Source organism: Silurus aristotelis, assembly GCF_946808225.1.
Source record: "Silurus aristotelis genome assembly, chromosome: 25".
Classification (NCBI taxonomy): domain Eukaryota; kingdom Metazoa; phylum Chordata; class Actinopteri; order Siluriformes; family Siluridae; genus Silurus; species Silurus aristotelis.
Genome location: NC_139598.1, coordinates 13255973 through 13276933, shown reverse-complemented (window position 1 = coordinate 13276933; position 20961 = coordinate 13255973). Strand labels below are relative to the sequence as shown.

Here is a 20961-nt window from a genome sequence, read left to right as displayed (position 1 = left end):
TCAAACTCAAGGCGAGATCATTTTATGTAGATCTATTATTATTGTTATTAATAGCCCGGCGATATGAAGCGCTGATAACACACAAACTACAGATCCCATAATGCAGTGCTTCAGCTCCCTTGCTGAACGCTAGGCTACCTGGGAACATTCCCGCATCAATCAAGTCAAGCTTCTGTTGAAGTATACGACCCTATTGTAAAGTTATTGCAAAGCTAGCCCCTCACAATGGCGAAGAGAAAAGTTGATTCTGAAAACAGAGCCTTTCAAAACCAATGGGATTCTGAGTATATGTTTATCGACATTGCCAGTAAACCCGTGTGTCTTATTAGTGGAGCGAATGTGGCTGTAATTAAGGAATTGAATATAAGACAGCACTACGAGACAAAACATCAGGATAAGCTGAAAAACCTGAATGCAGAGCAGAAGATACAAAAAATAGAAGTGTTAAAAAAGAATGTGACATTTCAGCAGATGTTTTTTACCAGAGCAAAATCACAAAGTGAAGCTGTTGTGAAATTGCCAAAAAAGATGCCAAGCATCCAGCTTTGACAAAATGGCATAAGAGCAAAGAAAACTAAATGTCTTAATATGTTGTTATTTAAATTTTTGCTGAAAAGCACAAATTGTAATTTTATATGTCCAGGGTTTTTTTTGCAGCATGTTCATATTTTAAACTTGTATTATTTTGACATGATATATTTTTATGGAGAACAAAATATTTTAAGTTATTTAAAGGTTATTTACTCTGGAATAATATTTCTGGTCTGTTTTTATTCATATTTCTGTAAAAACAAAAACCCACTTAGTTTTAGTGTGTTCAATAAATGTTTATCCTCTTCAGGGCCGCAACCTAAAGTGTGCTTTGAGTTTTTGCCCCCTGTGCAATTGAGTTTGACATGCCTGTTCTACATGATGCACAGTAGTGGGCCAGTACAGATGCTACTCCAATTATATTGCATCGAGTTTTTATAATAGTTCTAATAGGTGCCCATTAAGAAATTAATAACATTGCCCATGCTTGGGAGAGTAGCAGTGGACAAGATGGATAATGGAGTTGCCAGATTGGGATAGTTTAAAAATACCCCAATATACTTTCTTTTCTTTTTTTTTTTTTTATATAAGTTAAACTGAATTTAGGAAAGTTAAAACTTTTTGCCGAAAGTGTAGTCAGCGTGTCTGTGAAGACCAAAATCATTTCTATTGTTAGATTTATTACAAAGATTGTGAGAAGTAAAGGGGAAATGGTATAAGGAATTGAATAATGGCTGTACATCAGACATATGTGTGCACCACGGTGACCTTGTTTCCCACCCACAAAGATTGTGAAAAACTAAAAAAAAAAATGTTTTTCACTTCCAATATTTTTATTGGCCAAATCTTTTGGGCTAGTTTCAAGTCATTGGTGTTGATTTTGAGATATACTATGGTTGGGATTTGTATCCAATGTTGAACACAGTTGAACAAAAGGTACATCTAAAACTAGACTGTATGCTTGATGACTGTATACTGCCTACTCTGAATTTCCTGTTTCAGGGTTACTCTAAAAATACACTACATAATAGTTTAGGATCAAGTGGGAAAGCATTCATAGGGACAATTAGAAAGTAAATAAAATATTACTACAGCGATAAATAACAGTATATGGACAAACATTTTCAGACACCAGACTTTTCCACCCTTATGTGCTTCTTTCCCAAATTGTTACCATAGATCTTGAGTGGGCCAATATAGAACTCTAAACTGAAGCCTACTGAACACTTTAAGGATGAATTGAATTGTTGACTGCACTGCAGGGCTCCTCACGATAAATCAGTACCCTGACTTTACTAATTATGTAGGTGGTACATGTAGCTCAGTGGTTTAGGCATTGGACTCTGGATTTGAAGGTCACATAGTCAAATCCCAGAACTGCCAAGCTTCCACTGCTAGGCCCTTGAGCAAGTCTTCTTAGTTGTAAGTCACCTGACAATTTTCATAAATGTAAATTTGAAATTAAATGATTAAATGGAAAAAGAAGAAGATCTCCATAAGCACACTCCAAATTCTAGTGGAACATAATCCCCCGAAGAGTGGAGGTTATTATAATAGTGAATGGAGACAAAATTTAAAATTGGAGTCTCAAAAAGCATCTCATGGTTAAATATCAACAAATGTTTGTCCATAAAGTGTATATTTATTTTTCCTTAGAGTCAGTTTTTTTTTTTTTCAATTTCATCATCTTTCAGAATTCATCCACAATGGCAGGTTTTTTCCAGACTGCCAAACCAAATCAATATAAACAATGTAATAAATGCAGCACTCTCAGAAATACCCCAAATTTTCATGACATGTTTCTCACACTTAAATAAATAAATAGGAATGCCAAAATTAAAATGTTTTAGATGTGGTTAACGGTTTTAAACTTATAAGGAGATATCGCAATATACAGTACCAACAACTTGTTTATACACAGATTATGCAATGAATCTTTCATAACATTCCACCCCTAGAACAGATACATGTGGGTGTTAATGGTGAATAGAAAGTGTTACAGCTTTATTGTACATGCCCACACATACACAGCATCCACATACACATGGATACACACATTACCATAAAAAGAAAGCATACATTCTATTATTTTAGGGGCTATTCTCTTTTGAAATTGGTAGATGAAAAAGACCAATAAACAATTACTGAAAAGCATGAAAATACAGTTTAAAAGCAAATAAAAAACCAAAAAAAAAAAGTGTATAACTAAATTATTAATTCTGGATCAGCCACTAGAACACCTTCAATTGATCTTTACATTGAACGTACAATTGTAACTGTACTTGGTCCAATCAGATTTCAGCCTCTATTTGCTGCCATGTAAATCTAATCTGCCTAGGGCCTTTAAAGTCTGTACTGCTGGCCCTTTTACCATAGTCACCTTAAGACGGGTTTGTTCACCACTTCCAGACCAGTGAATACGAGCAGAATCACTGCTTTAGTTAAATGGTATTCACCCTACATATGTGAAATGTCTCTCTATCTGTAATGCCACGCGTTGTTAAATTGTGTTTTTGTATAGTATTGATGGTTTCTACAATTGCGACGTGATAGTGGTGGTATTAAGTGTTGAATTAAGCCGTGTAAGTCCCCACTGAAGGCCCAGGTACCAAATGCATTGCCCGCCACTAGTATATGGGTATTCCTCTTCCTTTGATATGTGATCAAGGAAGTAAGGAAATAGTGTATAAACACATGGGATGAACAGCTACATGTGTTTTGAGCTGCTAGAAAATATGCATAGATAATACAGACTTTTCCATTTATTTAGTCATTCATTCATTTTCAGAAAACCAAAATTCTCAATCCCTATTGAAAATCAAACAAAAATGATCGGTATAAACTTTAAATTTAGCAAACAGTCAATATAGCTCATGCACATGGTTTGTATTTTAATTTACGTTCACAGTAACCATGTAAGCAATTGTATATTATTGAGATTATTTCATGTAGTATGAAATCAGTAAAACTTTCATATTTGTTTTTCTCTTTGTAAAATTTGCCCATTCTCAAATCACAATTTGTCCCTTCTCAAAGTAAAGTCAAGTCAAGTTTTTTCTATAGCGCATTTCACAATGAACATTGTCTCAAAGTAGCTTTACAGAATTAAAGAATCAAGGTGAATGATGTGTATTTATCCCTGATGAGCAAGCCTGGGGCGACTGTGGGAAGGAAAAACTTTCTTAGATCAAAGTCACACAGTTTAACTCTTGCCAACTTTTTTTCCTGCTTCCAAGACATCCTGCCTAATATATGTACATATTGCCTACTACATTTGTTTAATGAAAGGTACAATCAGAATATTAGCATACACAATCTGATGTTCAATGTACAATCTGATGATACTGGCAAAAATGGCCTTAATCTCTGGGTAAGAGACTTGTCCAATCATGGGCTTATGCAAGCTCATGTATGCAGCAGATGGCAAATAACTCTTTTATTCATACTATGCTGCCCTAAAAGGTTTTGCTGGCTTCGTGTGTGTGTTTTAGAGGAAGCAACTCAGCCTTGATCCTCCCTGGTTGGTAGCTTTCATGCAATAGAAAAGAGTGAACTGGTGGGTGGGAATTAATTTTAAGTCAAAATTCACATACAGATATTTTACAGCTACAAGCATTGAATTTTTACACTCCACGCTATATATTTAGAATATCCTCTATACTTCATATTTGGCTGAATTTCATATTCAACTCATTACTGAAACACTGCACAATAAATACTAACAGGTACTGCTAGCATGTCTGCACAGATCATCATGCATTAAATAGCAAGCATAATTTGCTGATATAGAATTAACACTGGCCAGGTTTTCTTGTTGTAGTATTTGTTTGCTGTTACTTTTGTTCTGGCATATATTTTGTAGAGGTAAAGGTCACAGTCTAGTGGTATGCTCGACGCAAACACAATGCATTCCTGGGAGACAACTTAAGCTGTTGGATAACTGGCTCATTTCCTGGGTCTTGTGCTTCTTTCGGTGATCGATTGCCTCTTAAAACCCAAGACAATGAGCAAATCCAGCTGTAGTTCCTTCACAGACAGCCAGACACACACAAACACACAGAAAGATTAAAAAGATCAGCTGCAATATGAAAGGCAATAAGAGATCAGTTTTATATATAAAACTAAATAAATGAAAGGTTGTATAAATCTTATGAGGCGTAAATGCTTGGACAGCTTAAAGATTACTTATATAAAATAGTCATATGGAAGAAAAGTCATTTTAAAAATGTTAAGCTTTTGCCAGAATGAAGAAAATTCAGAATATCAGGTTATTCTCACCTACATAGGCACCACTTTATCTACTTAAACTGCCACGCAAAAATCTCATGATATAAATAGTAGCGCTAGAAGCCTCTCGTTCTCACACCTTAAGTTAATGTGTCATTTGACATAAACATGTCCAGTTTGATCAGGTTGCATTTGACCGGTTATACACCCTTTCCTTTGTGTACACTATAGCAATCAGTATTTCTGTTTTCACACCTAGTGTTGTAGTCGTGTATGCTCATATTCAATTATTATTGCCTTCTTATGTGTGCTGATCTTCAGGAAAGGGATTATTATTAATCAAGGCATTCATTTTTCAAAATATGCCATCAATAACAATGGTTTGAAATAAAGCCTTTTCAGATAAGGACCCTTATCTTAAATCTCTTCACACATTCTGTCTGAACATTTGTCTCTCTATTAAGAGTTCTTCTGAGGCGCTTTCAAAGTTTCCAGCATAACGTGTCATCGTAAAATGTATTAAAGGGGTGCAAAAAGAAAATGAAAATGAAAACTTTCCAAAGTTATAAATGACAGTGTTAAGACAGTGGTGAATTGACCATTGACTAAAAATGTAGTATTAACCCGGAGCAAAAAATGTGTTTAATTGATAAATAAAATGAATCTAGTAATTGATGATTTCATTCACTCATTCCTTCATTTCTTTTTCAGTAGCTAAATCTTCAATTCCAAGTCCCAAACAAACACGGTCCAAATAATCATAATTTTTAACAAAATGTCAATGTAGCTAATGCATGTACTTTGTTTTTTAGTTTACATTCACACAATCATGTAAGCATTTTTATCTTAGTTTGGACTGGTTTACAACCTGAAAATATTTCTTGTGAAGCCAATTCAGGCTTTTATGAGTTGTTTGTGAGTAAGGCCCTGGGTCTGGGGACGAATCTGTGGGTTACTTATTGGTATTTATGTAACTGTTTTTAAATATCTGTACTTTTGTTAATTTTTCTGTGCAATTTTTAATTTTGGGAATTTTTTTCTTATTACATTATTATGTATAATATCTTTCTTTTTATTTCAGTGCATTCCAGAAATATATGCTGTTCCTTGCTACTTTAAATTAAATACATAAATCGAGTATTCTAAATGAGAATCCGTCATGAGACTACAAGCATAACCCAACACTTTCTTCACAGTTTTGTGTGGAGTAGGGGGTTCCCTCACTGTGTGCCTTTAACAATAGAAAACCAACTTATAAAAATATATGATGTGCAGAAAAATGAAACACAGTATGTGTTGGGTTGGGAAAGTGTCAGAGTCTTTAGGTTTCCCATTCACATTATTCAAATCACCAATATGTAGTTATACTGCTGAGGTTAGTACATTAGTTAATAATCATTGACCTGGACAAGAAGGCAGCAAAAGGCTCAAAAAAACATTGTGACAATAGAAACAAGTTCATACTGTAGTGATACAATCACATATTCCAGAAGCAACGTCTAGTATTGCTTGATTCACAGTTATTGCCATAAATCTAACCAGCGAAGAGAGCACCAAGTTTGAGGCATTCAATTTAAAATTGTAATGTCCATTTTTTTTAACAGGAAAAATAGAAGACATAATTAGGTAGCAAGCCTCATGCAGATATATATTATAAATAAAACAGTATCCGTTTGAGCGTTCCTTTAAGGTTCAGTGTTGCACAGTTCAGCTTAGCATAAAAAATTAACAATGATAATGGATTTTATAGCATATATATTAATATAGTGTGTGTACCACCATAATCAAGTATGGGTCAATATGTTATAAGGGAAGGTAAAAGGTCACTAATGATTTTTTTTGTTTGTTTAAATCCCAAACCTTTTTTTCAAAGTTTAGGGTTTGACCAAAAAAAGTTTAGGTCTGAAGTATGAAATAGCATTATTTTTCTCTGTAATATAAAATGTAGTATGATGCAATAAAAACAAGACTCGATTTAAAAATTTAGCACTGAATAAGGGATGTTACTTCATTGCTTACTCTATTTGGAAAATGCAGATTTAGGAGCATCCAAAACTCAGAAAGTGATTTAAGCTCAAATCAGGATAAATCATGGGCTAAGACAACCACAGCAGGAGTAATCTGCCAGGTTTTTTGATGGAACAGATTATTAGGCGAGCTTTTATCCTATGGTGTTCATCGCCACAAGGTGCATCTCTGGTTTAATTTGCTATGTATAACACTTAATATCAACTTTCCCATAATGTGGCTCTGCGCTCAAACGACAAAGTGTGTGTTTGAGTCTAACAGGTGTTGCCCCATCTGGGTGTGTGTTATTGCTGTAGTCATCAGCTTGTCCATAGCTGAGACCAGATGGCTTGGCTCTTCAACCCAGTGAGAAAGATAAACAACATCATCGAGGACGCATATGGGCCGAACACACTGCCGCGCTATACTTACACCACTTTCGCTTTCTTTCTGTGACGAACTTTTCCCACTCGAACTCCATCTTAAAGTAAGTCTGTATCAGAAGTAAGCTGAACTCCACGTTAGCTCAGTGATAGAACACACTTTTGCAGGTAACACACTTATTTATTAGTTTAGCGTTTATCTTTACGTGTTGCCCTGCAGTCTTGTTTCTATACAGCAGTTACTTGCTCTGGAATTCGCTCTGGATGAGGGTATATTAGCATTGTGCTAATTTATGCAGAAGGCATGAAATTCACTTTAGCACTGCATAAAATGTCAGTTAAAGTTAAGTAACAAAAAATATGAGCCAGAAAGAAAATTACTTGTCGCTATAAAATAATGTACACAGAGTGTGATGGAGGAATTTTGGTGACGTATGTACACTGTGCTTAAAGGTTTAAAAGGCTGATGTGCCATTTTTTATATAAAACATGAGGCTTGCATAATTACGCAAATGCACTCGAACGGCATTGAGCATCAAACCTAACGACAATGCACTTTCACATCTATTGCTGAGTACAATTTGATGCTGCTGTTTTCTTTGCTATGTTTGTTTGTTTGTTTGTTTGTTTGTTTGTTTGTTTTTGCCATTGGATTATTGTAGTCATGATTTACACTGCACACAGGCAAAAGAAACATGATAAAAAAAAACGCCCAAAATGCTTAAAAAATAATTTGTTGATTTGGAAGTTTAAGCAAACTTAAACTGCCAAGTTCCACTCCATCTGACTGGAGTGTTGTGTTGTATTTTTCATGGAATGGCCTGCCCAGTAACACCCTAAATCCTATCAGAAAAAAAAAAGAAGGATAATCTCCAATTATCATAAAATACCTTCGGAAAGATTTACAAGAAGCATAGCAATTATATTGAGATGGTAGCTTAGTGGTTAAGGCATTGGACTTTGAATCTCAAGTTTGTGAGTTTGAATCCCAGCCACAGCAAAGCACCAGAGCAAGGCCCTTATCGCCATAAATTCTCAGTTGTATGAATGAGATAAAAAATCGCTCTGTATAAGGGCATCTGCCAAATGGCATAAATGTAAAAAATTTTCAGCTGAATGTCTGAAGAAACAAATTCCCAGCATGCCATGAGATTTTGAAGCTTTTATTCATGCTAAGGGAGGATTTAAAAAAAAAATTTAGTTTAACATCTGTGTTAACCATCTTGTAATATACACCTAGTTAAAATTGTAATGTAAAATTACCTAGTTTGTTGCATACAAACAAAAAGGACTAGGCGTTTCCGGAACTCTTGACAGGAACCGTACAAATAGCCAAATAAAGATATTATTATATATCGAAAGATATTTCTTAATAAAAAGTGAAATAAAGCATTTATGCTCCAATCTGTCAAGGTAAGCCTTTGAGAAAAGCTCTTGACATCAGGATTGTTATATTCTCACTTTATACCAAAGCAAATTAGAGGCAATGAAGGGTACTTGATGGTACTTAACCCACCAATAAAAAAAAAAAAAAGGCACAATCTGAAAACAGAGTAAAAGGGGTAAAGTAAAATGAAACAGAAGCGGACATGAAACAGGCCAGGGAAATTTAATTTCCCTCTTGTTGGAGGATGCCAATAAGCACCACTGGATTCTGTTTTCTGCACGGACACGATAGGAATTAATTTAAGAGCCATAGGGATCTCTCTCTCTCTCTTTCCCTCTCTCTCTCTTGCTTTTTCTTTCTCATGCTCTTTCTCTTTTTCTTTGCTGTCAACTCTCAGCTCCACTGGAATGGTGCCCCATCTCCCTGAATGTTTGCACAGGCACTGAAAAGCAAAGGGAAAAAAATGTGTTAATTTCCTGGTCCACTCTAAACCCCCCTGCATGTTTTTGCTGATAGAAAGAGCACTTTTTTCATAAAAGCTCTCAGATAGTCACCTTGTGCCCACTCCGAGGTATAGAACCTATGCTCAGTTCTTTTTAATATAAATAGACATGGATGCAACTGCAGTATAAGGAAGTGACTTAATGTCCATGGTGGCTACATGCAAATCAGGTTCCGAAATCTTGAACAGAAAACAGGCGAACAACACAAACAAGGCAATGCAAGAGTAAAACAACACCTGAAATCTGAACTGGGAGTAAACCTAAAGAACTAAGGCTTGGTAAATGGCAAGAACTAAAACTACTGAGGGTACTACTTTGTAGTGAGCAAAAGAAATCAAAGTTGTTTTAAACTGTGGCTGTGAGTGAGTGAAGAATCAGGTCTGACTCTTTTCCTATCTGTCAAGGTTTACATGCTCCTAAGGTACCAGTGACCAGTGTTTCTGTCTTTCTTTTCTTTTTGCATCCGCTTGATTTATCCCAAAGCTACATACCTACATCTGGATGGAGTTCTCTTCACTTGGAGACCACTCTGTGCAGCTGAAGATGGTTACACAACCTATAGATCTATAAGTTAATGAGCAGCAAAAAAAAAAGTATACGGATGGATTTATGTAAAGCTGGTTTGTGAAAATGTTTTGCGAAAAGCGCCATACAAATAAAACTGAATTCAATTCGATTGTAAATAATAATCAGTACAAGGGTGATTGCAAGTGTGCAAGTGTGTTTTGGGAGTTTGAGTCCAGGGCAACCATGTTTGAAGGTTGTAATATCGTATGGGAAATGGGGTTAGAGCCCTGCAGCAACTGAACTGCATGTGGATGGAGTAACCTGGTTTTGTGGAGTCTTCAGTCTTGTCCTTCATACGCTACCCAGACAACCACAGGCTTGAAGTCTGTCCATTCCTTTTCACTCTTTGCCAGATTAGATATCACTACACAAATTAATCCCAACAGGTTTGCTGCACTACTAACTATGAGCATGTATTTATTTTATATGGATTAAAATTTAATTATGCAGAAGTAGGTAGAGGCATATGACACCAAAGCAAATCATTAACAGACACCTTGACAAGGCTACAGGCTCCAATATTTAATACACGGCTCTGTGTTTAAATGTCTGCCACTCTGTCCTTTCCCCCAATAGCTAAATTATGAATCAGTCATAACGAAGGCTGCATAGTGATGGAGCATTGGGCATTATTAAATAACCCTGGCAACATGTCTGTTGGTCATATATTTTCAAGAAACCATGGGGAGATGCTAAGAGCTAACATCTGTTGTTTTGAGCCATGGGGATGTGTTAAAGTGACAAATCGACCTCCATATTCTCAGACTCTCATACATCTGCAAAGCTAAATTTAGATTTGTGATCAAGTGGAGGAGAGCAGTGGATAGCAAGGAGGAAGGAGATGACATGCTCCATGAAAAGAGGATAAGTGATGAAGCCCTTAGGTCTGCTGTGTGTATATGTGTGTGTGTGTGTGTGTGTGTGTGTGTGTGTGTTTGTGTGTGTGTGTGTGTGTGTGTGTGTGTGTGTGTGTGTGTGAGAGCACACGTGCATGTTGGTATACACGTGAAATCACTCAGGTTAATGGTTTGGGGGCACAAATGGAGATTTATAGGCTCTTTGACATATAATCTGCTCACAGAGACCTGCTCACTGTCAGTTACGTGTTTCTTATCTATTATATTTCTCACGATTAAATCGAATGTCCCACCTTACAGTAACGTATTTGCAAAAAATATTTCGGAAATATTCTAAATGCAGACTGTTTGTCTGACTAGATATGCCAACTTTTATTAGGTTGCATGACTTTTACCTTACGAATAGAATCTTTTCCAGACTCAGTTACATACAGAACCTGTCAAAAGTATGGAAACATAGTCTTTTATTTTTTGAGACACATGCATGTTCTTTTTGTTTAAATACACCAAACCAAAAGTAAAAGGTTAAAACACGTAAGAATGGGAAAGTGATTGACTGGAAGAAAATTATGTTGATAGATTTGACATTTTTTGCACAAATGGAAGAACTAATGTAAGACAGAGAACAGGAGAGATGATGTTAGCAGACTGCCTCACACCCACAGTCAAACATGGAGGTAAAAGCTTAATAGTTTGGGAGCAGGGATAGTTGGAGACTTATTCCAGGTAAAAGGAATATTGAACCATTTCATACTGTAGCGCCATGCTGGATTGCGTCTAATTGGAACCAACTACATTATACAACAAACAATAAAATGAAGCATACTTGCAAGCTCTTAGAGAGTTAACAGTCAGCTTGAGCGTTATCTATCATAAAATAGAGTGCCCGGTCACTGCACCTACAATGCATCCTAAAAGTATTCACCGTGCTTCAATTTTTACACATTTTATAATGTTACAGCCTGGTTTCCTCCAGACATGATGCTTGGCATCCAGGCCAAAGAGTTCAATCTTTGTTTCATCAGATTAGAGAATATTGTTTCTTATGATCTGAGAGACTTCCAGGTGAGCTGTCATGTGCATTTTACTGAGGAGTGGCTTCTGTCTGGCCATGCTACCATACAGGCCTGATTGGTAGAGTGCTGCAGATATGGTTGTTCTTCTGGTGGATTTTTCTTTCTCCACAGAGAAATGCTGGAACTCTTTCAGAGTGACCATCAGGTTCTTGTTCATTGATGATTAAGGCCATTGTACTTATTTGGGCCTTTAATGCTGCAAAATATTTTCTGTGCCTCGATACAATCACGTCTTGGATGTCTACAGACAATTTATTGGACTTCATGGCTTGGTTTTTGCACTGACATGCACTGTTAACTGTGGACACTTATATAGACAGGTGTGTGCCTTTTTAAATCATGTCCAATCAACTAAATTTATCACAGGTGGACTTCGAACAAGTTGTAGAAACATCTCAAGGATGATTAGTGGAAACAGAGCTAAATTTTGAGTGTCATGGCAATGGCTGTGAATACTTATGTATGTGATTTTTAATACAGTACATTTGCAAAAATTTCAAACAAACTTATTTGACATTGTCAGTATTGTTTGTAGAATTCTAATTTAAACAATTCATTTAATCAGTTTTGGAATAAGGCTGTAACATATCAAAATGTGGAAAAGTGAATTGCTGTAAATACTTTCCAGATGCACTGTCAATTGTATTGAACTGCTCTGGGATAAACTGGATCACAAGGTCAGAATAAAAACTCCAACTAGTGAGGGACAATATTGTGTTATTTATTTGGCAAAGTATTTCAGCTGAATGTTTGGAGAAATGAAATGTCAAGAGTCTGTAAAGCTGTTATTCATTAAAATTTAATATTTCTGAAAGATAATAAAGTTAAACATTTGTAAATGTATATACAAAGTAAATCTTCATACTGTTATATCTGTTGCATATGAACAAAAGGAACATTAATGTGTCTCTTTTGGCCGGCACTGTAGATAAAATAAAAAAAAAATTTAAGAATATGTTTTTAATTTTTTTCAAGAGCAGTTAAATGCTAAAGAAAAATTGCATATTAATTAACAATTTTAGCTACAGTAAAACCTAAATATAATGAAATCAATGCAAAATAAATGTTCCCCTAAAAAATTTTACTGGATAATTACAGAATATTTCGAAAATTTAAAGAACTGTTTATTCCTTACTGGTTAAAATAGATTTATTGGTTGAAATAGATTTTGGAAGTGAGTGTGTACAGCATGGATGCTCATGTCTACAAACAAAATATTTCCAAAACTCGACCTAAAAGCTCAATGAGTGGCCTTTTGCTATGCATGCTTTGCTATGCATGCTATGTGTGCAGCTATGTCATATCTGCAGGAGGATGCTATGTCTACAACAGCATCTGTGAAGTTGCCAGCACCACCCCAACCCCAACATGTGTCCAAAACTGATATGTCAAAACTGGATGTCTCAGTTGACACATATCATTCTAAAATAGTTGGTTATCCTGGTCATCATCAGGATTGGCTGAAGGTTCTAAAAAAAAGATTTAAATAAAACAATATACTGTAGTATATGAAATTTCCTTTTGCAGAATTACCTTTTGCATTGTGGTTTGCATCATCATAATGCATATTGTATATTGCCCATGTTAAAATTGAATTACAAACACATTATTGAATAAGAAATTACTGACCACAAAGTGAAAACTGTTTTTAATAGTCATGATACTGCTAGCACGTTAATTTGTTGTTTATTCACACAGTGACACCATTTATGTGTAAATGAGAGGCCAAAATGCAAATGCAATGCTGTTTCTAGTGTGCCGGTGGGGCCAAAAATAGGTGTGTGAGTGTATGTACAGTATAAACACTCGTGTCTGTTTAATTCTAAATTATTTTCTGGTTAAAAAAAAATACAGAAAATTGTCTGTGTTTGTATTTGCAATATTGAATCACGGCTTAACTGCAAAAGACTCAATTAACCTTAAAGAAAATCAATTAACCTCACTTCCTCAGAGGGTTTCTTTCTCAATACACGTGTATATCAAGCTTGTTTATGTGTGGCAAAAATAGTTGCTGTGTGCTGAAAAACCGCAGATCTACGTGTTTAGGCTTGAAGTGTTGAGTTGATAGTAACAGAGTATGACCTGCTTAACTCAAGAGCCTGTTTCTTAAAATGCACTCGTTATATAGAGGTAAAGCATATTATATACAGCAGTGATGGGCTTTGCATTTCACACCTTCAGTGGTGTCCTTTCTGAATCAATTCGCCACTTAATACCATCATTATCATGCCACGGCTATAGAAACCATTCATATTATATAGAAACGCAGTATAACAGAGTGCTGCATCACAGACAGGTATCTCACCCAGTGAGAATGAATGCAGGAAACCCAGTGAATACAAGAGAACAAGTCTCGTTTCACTGCAGCCACAGCTGCACCTCCCACATACTGTACATCATCTCTAGTCGAAGCAGTAATATTAACCTTATAAATTGACCCCTGGTTTTTTTATGCATTCTTTTGCATTTTTTTCTTACTTTTAAATTAAAGCAATTTATATATTTTTGTCAAATTCTATCTTAACAGCTGTTTTGAACTGTTTTGGCCAACCTTTCTTTCCAATGTCCAGCTTTTCTTGAAAAATATCCTTGTATATGTATTGGTGAATAAATTGCTTTCTTCTCCTTCGTCAGTCATTGTGGAATGAAAAAACAGCTATTAAATTCACACAAATATATTTGAGCTTGTGTAGTTTGCTACAGATGCAATTTGCTAGCTCTGACTAGTGTGCGCTCTGACTATCCAATTAAAGGATGTGAAAATGCAGCAATTTTTTAATGGCTCTAGAGGGCCTCAGAGTGGCCAAATCGCAGTCTTCAACTTTTCAAGTTTATGCTATAAAAGCCAGTAGGTATTTTAAAGGAACAACATCAGACATATACATTTGACCTCGGCAACATCATGGTGTGACAGCTGCAATCTGAGTGGAGAGAAACTCCAACCTGAACTTACACAGAAACGCTAGACTAGACTAGAGAATAGACTATTGGATATAATTTAACACATATTCATGGACAAAAATTTTTTTTTTAAAGTAAGTCACTAATTTTGATTGAGTTTTGGCCAACACAGAAGGCCATACTGGCACTGATGGCCTGCAACTAATATACAGTAAAACCACATTGGACGAGAATAATTCGTTCTTGAAAATTGCTCGTAGATCCATTTGCTCGTACCTTTGAACTAATTTCCCCCATAAGAATGAATGTAAAACGGGTTAATCCGTTCCGAGATCTTATTCAATCGCTTATTTCTGCACTTTAAAAGTATTTGTAGCCTATTTTAACAAACAAATACACCGTAAATTACCATAATGTAAACATCATTTAACACTTACCCATGTGGTAGTGGTTGATTGCGAGTGTGAGACGAGCACCACGCTCGTACTTTTCGACTATTTCCTTCTTGGTTTCAATAATCATTCTATTTACTTTCTTTTTCCCAGCACCATCACTGATTTTCTTGGGAGACATTTTTCAAGATTTCTAGTTAAATAAAAATATAACACTAAAAAAAAAAGTAAAGTTTTTGCTGCACTGAACAACAAGGGGGACCGAACGATACGTCATCAACTGAGCGACCGATGCTACCCTCGGCTGAAAGCGGGGAACCGGCAGCGTGGGTTTGCTCGTGCCTTTGAAATTTGGTCGCAAAATAGGGTAAAATTTAGCGAGCAAGGTCGCTTGTATCTCCGTTTGCTCGTACTATTAGTTGCTTGTACAATAGGGTTTTAATGTTCAGTAATTACAGTAACGTAAACATGAACTTATTAGACAGTGTAACAAATACTGTAAAATAAAAGACAACACCCACAATGTAAGCAGACATTACTGAAATTATTTAATCAGTTTTACGATGCACTTGAGCAGTAGATGGCTACTTGTGACACTACTGTAGATGGGAGCTAAAATTTAATATATAGCAATAACTCAATAGTCAATCTTTTGGGATTGAGCAGTGCATTTTTATAAAAGTGTCTAACTGAAAGCATAATAAGTATAGTATAAGGATATAAGAATACTCGCATACTTAAAGACAATCTCTTTCTCTTTCTCTTTTTTTCTATCTAAGCAGGACTATGCCGAAAAGGAGCAAGCCATAACTAAAGCTCTAGAGCATCTGAAGGCTAACTTCTATTGTGAGCTTTGCGACAAACAGTACCACAAGCATCAAGAGTTCGACAACCACATCAACTCATATGACCATGCACACAAACAGGTAAGTCTGAAAAGACTGGGGAAATGTAAGAAAAACTAGTAAGTAAATGCCGAATTCTTGTTTCAACAATACAAATCCTTGTTATTCTGATTGCCTTGTTAATACTGACTTGGATTTCTTTTAAGTTCTTGATTCTGCCTTAGCCTGGTATAGTTTGTTTTTAAATCCCCGGTGTTTAATAAAATACCCTTTTCGCCACATTTTACTCGATTTGTCGCATTTCTGAGTGATAGTTTTTATCTTATGTTAGATTTTGTGTTTGTTTTGCTTCCAGGTTATTTTTGTGGGTATAAAGGTGATCTTCTTGTGCTTTTTTGTGAGCAACACCTACAACTTCACTTATTTACCATATACAGTCCAGAGGCAAAGCGGTTAAACCCCATAGAAATCCCAACGTGTATAGAATGTGCTCCAGTCAGCAGAAGCATTAACATTAGAAATGTGAATTGACACACTCTGCTGTGTCACATTTCTTCTTTCTGACAGGAATTGGGGCTGCTGAGTCATTGCCGTATAAATTAAAAAGTTATATAAGCACAGCGTTAATGTGACATGTGGTATTTTAGCTACTGGCAACTAAATGACACACACACACACACACACACACACACATGCAAAAAAAATGAGAGAAACAGATTGACAGAACTGAAAAGTAAGTGGGGGAGAGAAGTGGAAGAGATTTTCCAAAGTTTGAAACGAGAAAAATAGGAGGAGAGCGCTCATTACGGATGGCTGCCTTTACTCGTTTCCTGTGGATCCAGACATGTCGGTGTGCGTTTTCCCCAAAATAGCTGCTTTTCAAATTAACGGCACCCAAAATTAATATTTGAATATCCAAATTCTGCTGTGAAGGCATCCAAAGCCTTGATGATTTTTAGACCAAGCAGCTAACTTGTTCGATTTTTCGTTCAGAAGCTACAAGCTTAACATACAAAGCTGAGATGCCTACAGACATTAATACTGTCTTCCTGCAGCCATTCTTCTGTTGATTTCAGTGTACTGGAATTATTATATCATATATTGAACTGCCTATTTATGGCCAATTCGTAGCCTCCTGTCAGACCCAACCCTACAATGTTTTTTATGGTACTTAACAATATTCATGATACTATTTATTTTTACAAAGGCCTCTAGATCAGCTGCACAAGACTGTGGATCTGTATGGTTGTAAGTAGTATGCGATTTTTCGAAAAATATTTATTATGTTAAGCCATGTTGAAAACACAAAAATCTACAGTATATTAGTTAATCGTTTTTTATCAATTTGGGTTTTAAAGTTTCATTGTAGAACCAAAACCTGCATCAGACCTTTCATGTGTGTGATGCTTAAACTGGCTTTCAACATCAACACAGATCTCAAATTAGGGTAGTTCAAGCATACAATTGTAAAGGAGGTCTCTAGATCCAATCTTCCCTTTATTTGAAGTGTGAGACCCAAACCTGTTCCATCATGACAATGTCATAAAGATATGGTTTACATTGATTGAATTGGAAGATTTTTATTGACCTACTATAAAACTCTGTCTGCAACCCTACTGAATACCTTTAAGATGAAAAGAAGCAATGACTGCACCCCAGGCAGAAATCTAGTAGAACACAACATTTAGTGAAAAATCTTTTTAGAAAAGTGGAGGTTAATATAACAGCAAAGTACAGGGTGGCACAGGGAAATGAGAAAATTTGCAACTAGGAGTTGGCCACCCTGTGGCTTTGGCAATTGTATTAAACTGGTGCAACCTCGTTTAGAACCCCTTGCCATTAATTATAATGGTGCAGTGGAGTGGTGCGCTATAAGCTATCTGCTTGTTCTCAGGGAAGCCCTTTTTAAAGGGACTGTAGAAAATGAAGAGATGCTCCGACTTTCTCCACAGCTCCGTTCTATGGATGTATTAGAAGATGGCTAAGCTTTTTCTGGTTAGGGGCCTTAAAGGGAGGGGTATAGAATGTTGGAGCACGACGGGTCATGGGGGGACCGAGGGCACTGACCATGCCTGGGGTAAACTAGTGAGTGGTTTAGCTAACGTAGATCCAAAATGGTATGCAACCAGCTATCCTTCTTGGGAACTATGAAGTACTGGCTGTAGAACCGGGATTCTCTGTCTAGCGGAGGGACCATCTCAATGGCCTCCTTCCTTAAAAGAGTGTATACTTCTTGTTCCCTAACCAGAGCCTGATCAGGTCCCATCAGAGTGGGACACACCCTGTTGAACTGGTCGGGACGAGACCCAAACTGAATCGAGTAGCCCCTATCAACAGTGTGCAGGACCCATTGAGACACGTCCGGCAGGACTTTCCAGGCTGCCAGATAGTCTCTTCAAGCAACGAGTCTCTCTAGACTGATTTCTGGTATGCCTAGAGCGGCAGGGGCGGTGCTCTGCAGCTGCTCTAGAGATCTCCTGAGAGGTGGTCAGCCTCCCTCTTTCATTCCTGGGCAGAAGCTGGAGATTAAAACACCATATGTGGCAGGGTTAACGAGCCCACCTCCTGGTGCCCCCAGGAGGTGCCCCCACCTCCTGGGGGCACCGAGGAGGGAGGGGCACCGTATACTGAGGTCCACACTCTGTCCCCCCCAACGGAGACCCCTAACCCGTCATGGTTTAGACTCAAGAGCGCCATGCAGGGGGAATACAAGTTGCGACGCTCTGTCTTTGGGCTTCACAGTGCCCTCTTGTGCTGAGCTGGGGCTGTGCCTGCCAAACAGCCCCATAGAGCGGGGAGGGAGGTAGCGCTTAAAAGCTGCAGACTGTTTTTTCACCTACCAAAACCTGTCAATTACCATATTTACAGCGATGCCTAACAGGCCAGTGGAAACTACGGGGGCATCCAGTGGGAATGCTCTGTCCTTGTCAGTAAAATCTGACAGGGTGAGCCATAGATGCCTCTCTGTGGCCACCAGGGCTGACATAGTCCGGCCAATGTCCCTAGCAGTCTCTTTAGTATCCTCTGTAGCATCTCCACCGCATGTGCTTTTTATAGCTTCCTGGTCGTGACGTCACCCTGCTGGTGACGTCGTGCCTTTCCGTTGGACAGATTACACACCTGATTCAGAGTGTGGACACGTGAAAGTGTTCCTAGAGATTTGTTAAAACAGCTCGAGTTCCTGGAGGGAACCCCAGAAATGCCAACTCCTAGTTCCAAAATTTCTCCTTTCCCTGCACCACCCTGTACTTATAAAACCTGTACAAACATTTTTCAGTGGACTGAAGCGAGCGTTTTAAACTGTTGTTCATGGATGTTCATGGAAAAGTTGTAGTTTATTAAATCACATGCATTGACAGAAATTATATAGCAGAAAGCAACCCACTGGACTAGAACTACAGAGATTTCTTACAGAGAAACAATGATTCAGAAAAGGAAGTTGTTCACAGACTTTCATAGATCTTTTTTCTTAGAGTTGATAACATGGCTTGTTTTCTTATATTTTAATGACAAGAACAGAATATTTAAAGAGGAATGAGGAGAAGGTGTTTGTTTTTCTGATTTTGAAACTCAAAACACGTTTTTAGTTTTTTTATTTGAATTTTGTCCACAAGTCAAAAGCAGACGAGGCTGTACTGTTAAATAACGCTTCAGATTGTCTTATTTTTAGTCATATAATTTAATTTAATGGATAAGTATTAACAGGAAGCATTTTGTTATTTAGTCTTGTTAGTTGCTTGTGCTGAACTCTGTCACCTGGACTTTTACCAATTTTACTTATTTACTTACAATTCAAAATGACATCCAAATTGTACAAATTGTTTGGTATTTAAAATGATTAAAATATTTATATATTTAAAATTCTTTATATGGGTAGTAAGAAGATTTTATTAAAGCACATTGTAAAACACTTTCTTGTCTTGACTTGTCACCAGTGAGTGATATGGGTCTTCTGCATCTTGTTGGAGTGAGCCCTGAAAATATTATCTAATCCCTTTCTAGATGCAGAAATATGTATGCATATGTGCATGTGTGTGCGCAAACTTGACAGAGATGAGTGGCTCTGTCAATCTCTTGTATGAAGTCTCACACCATGTAAAGACAATTTTCTAAGTTTCAACAGCACAGTCTTATACACTTATAATAGGAACACCTAAACACCTGCTCATATATTCTATAATACACGGGTGACGGGTGTCTTTTATTCACATAACAAATTTGGCTATGTAAGCCTGTTTCCCCACATTACCAGGCAGTGACACCCACTCTGTAGTGCCAGAAAGCTTTAGACATTAAAAATTAAATTGGCTACAATCAATAAAATTGCATGTTATCAAACTAATCCTCTGATCCCTGGAGAGAACTTTGTCTTATACTTAGCTCTGGAGGAGTAAACAAGAACAAACAATCAAACAGAACCCAGGAACTCAGTGGTAAAGATCGACTTCTGATTAGAAGGTCATGAGTTTGAATCCCACCACCACTAAGCTGCCACTGCTGAGCCAGTGAGCAAGTCTTTTAATCCTCAAATGCTTAGTTATATGACTGAGATAATTGTATGTCACTCTGGATAAGTGCATCTGCCAAATGTAAATGTATAAACCATGAAGCAAGAAATAGAACTATTAATGCAACAAAACAGGCACCTGTGGGCAAGAAACATTATGGAACATGAAACGACACATACACAAAACAAACAAAAATGCTTGACAATGAGACATACACACATCAGAGCATAAGCAGGAGGGCAAATTGATGATAACAGAGCAGGTGTAAAAGCATAGTTATGTGTTTCAGGCCATGTGATGTGCATGATGGGTAGTGTAGTCATAATGCAGCATAAACATGGCATTGAAGTACATTATATGAACCTTCCCATACATCCCCTTTCTACAGAATTTTTTCAGTTTATTAAACAAGACAGCTTTGCGATATACAATGCATTTGACACTTAGGGTTAAACCATGCCTTATATTACATGCTATAACTAATTGAAATGATCAGTGAGATATAGAGCCAACTACACTAATCAACACATTAAAATTATTTGGGTCTACACCATATTTTCACCAAATATAAAGTCAGCCATCAAATTAAGGCAAACTGAATTCAAATCTTGATGATATGTAAGCACTTAACATTACTGACCCAAATAAACTACACAAAGCTACAGACTAAGGTAGAAAGAAATCTGTCCAAGGCTCACTTTGCAGTGGATTTCACACCCAGAGCTTCAGTTGTGTCCTACCTAAATCAGTCCAGCTCTTAATACCATTATTATAACA

At 36.9% G+C, this 20961-nt stretch overlaps 1 protein-coding gene across 2 annotated transcripts in view; it reads left to right on the top strand.

Moving 5' to 3' along the window:
- Positions 1–20961, top strand: part of znf804b (zinc finger protein 804B) — a 130426-nt gene that overhangs the window by 79624 nt on the left and 29841 nt on the right. Inside the window, exon 2 of one of the 2 annotated variants that reach the window (XM_083529851.1) lies at positions 15611–15757. In XM_083529851.1, the coding sequence (XP_083385977.1) occupies positions 15611–15757 (147 nt within the window). The remainder of the gene's footprint in view (positions 1–15610; positions 15758–20961) is intronic. The other variant, XM_083529852.1, reaches the window with a different exon arrangement.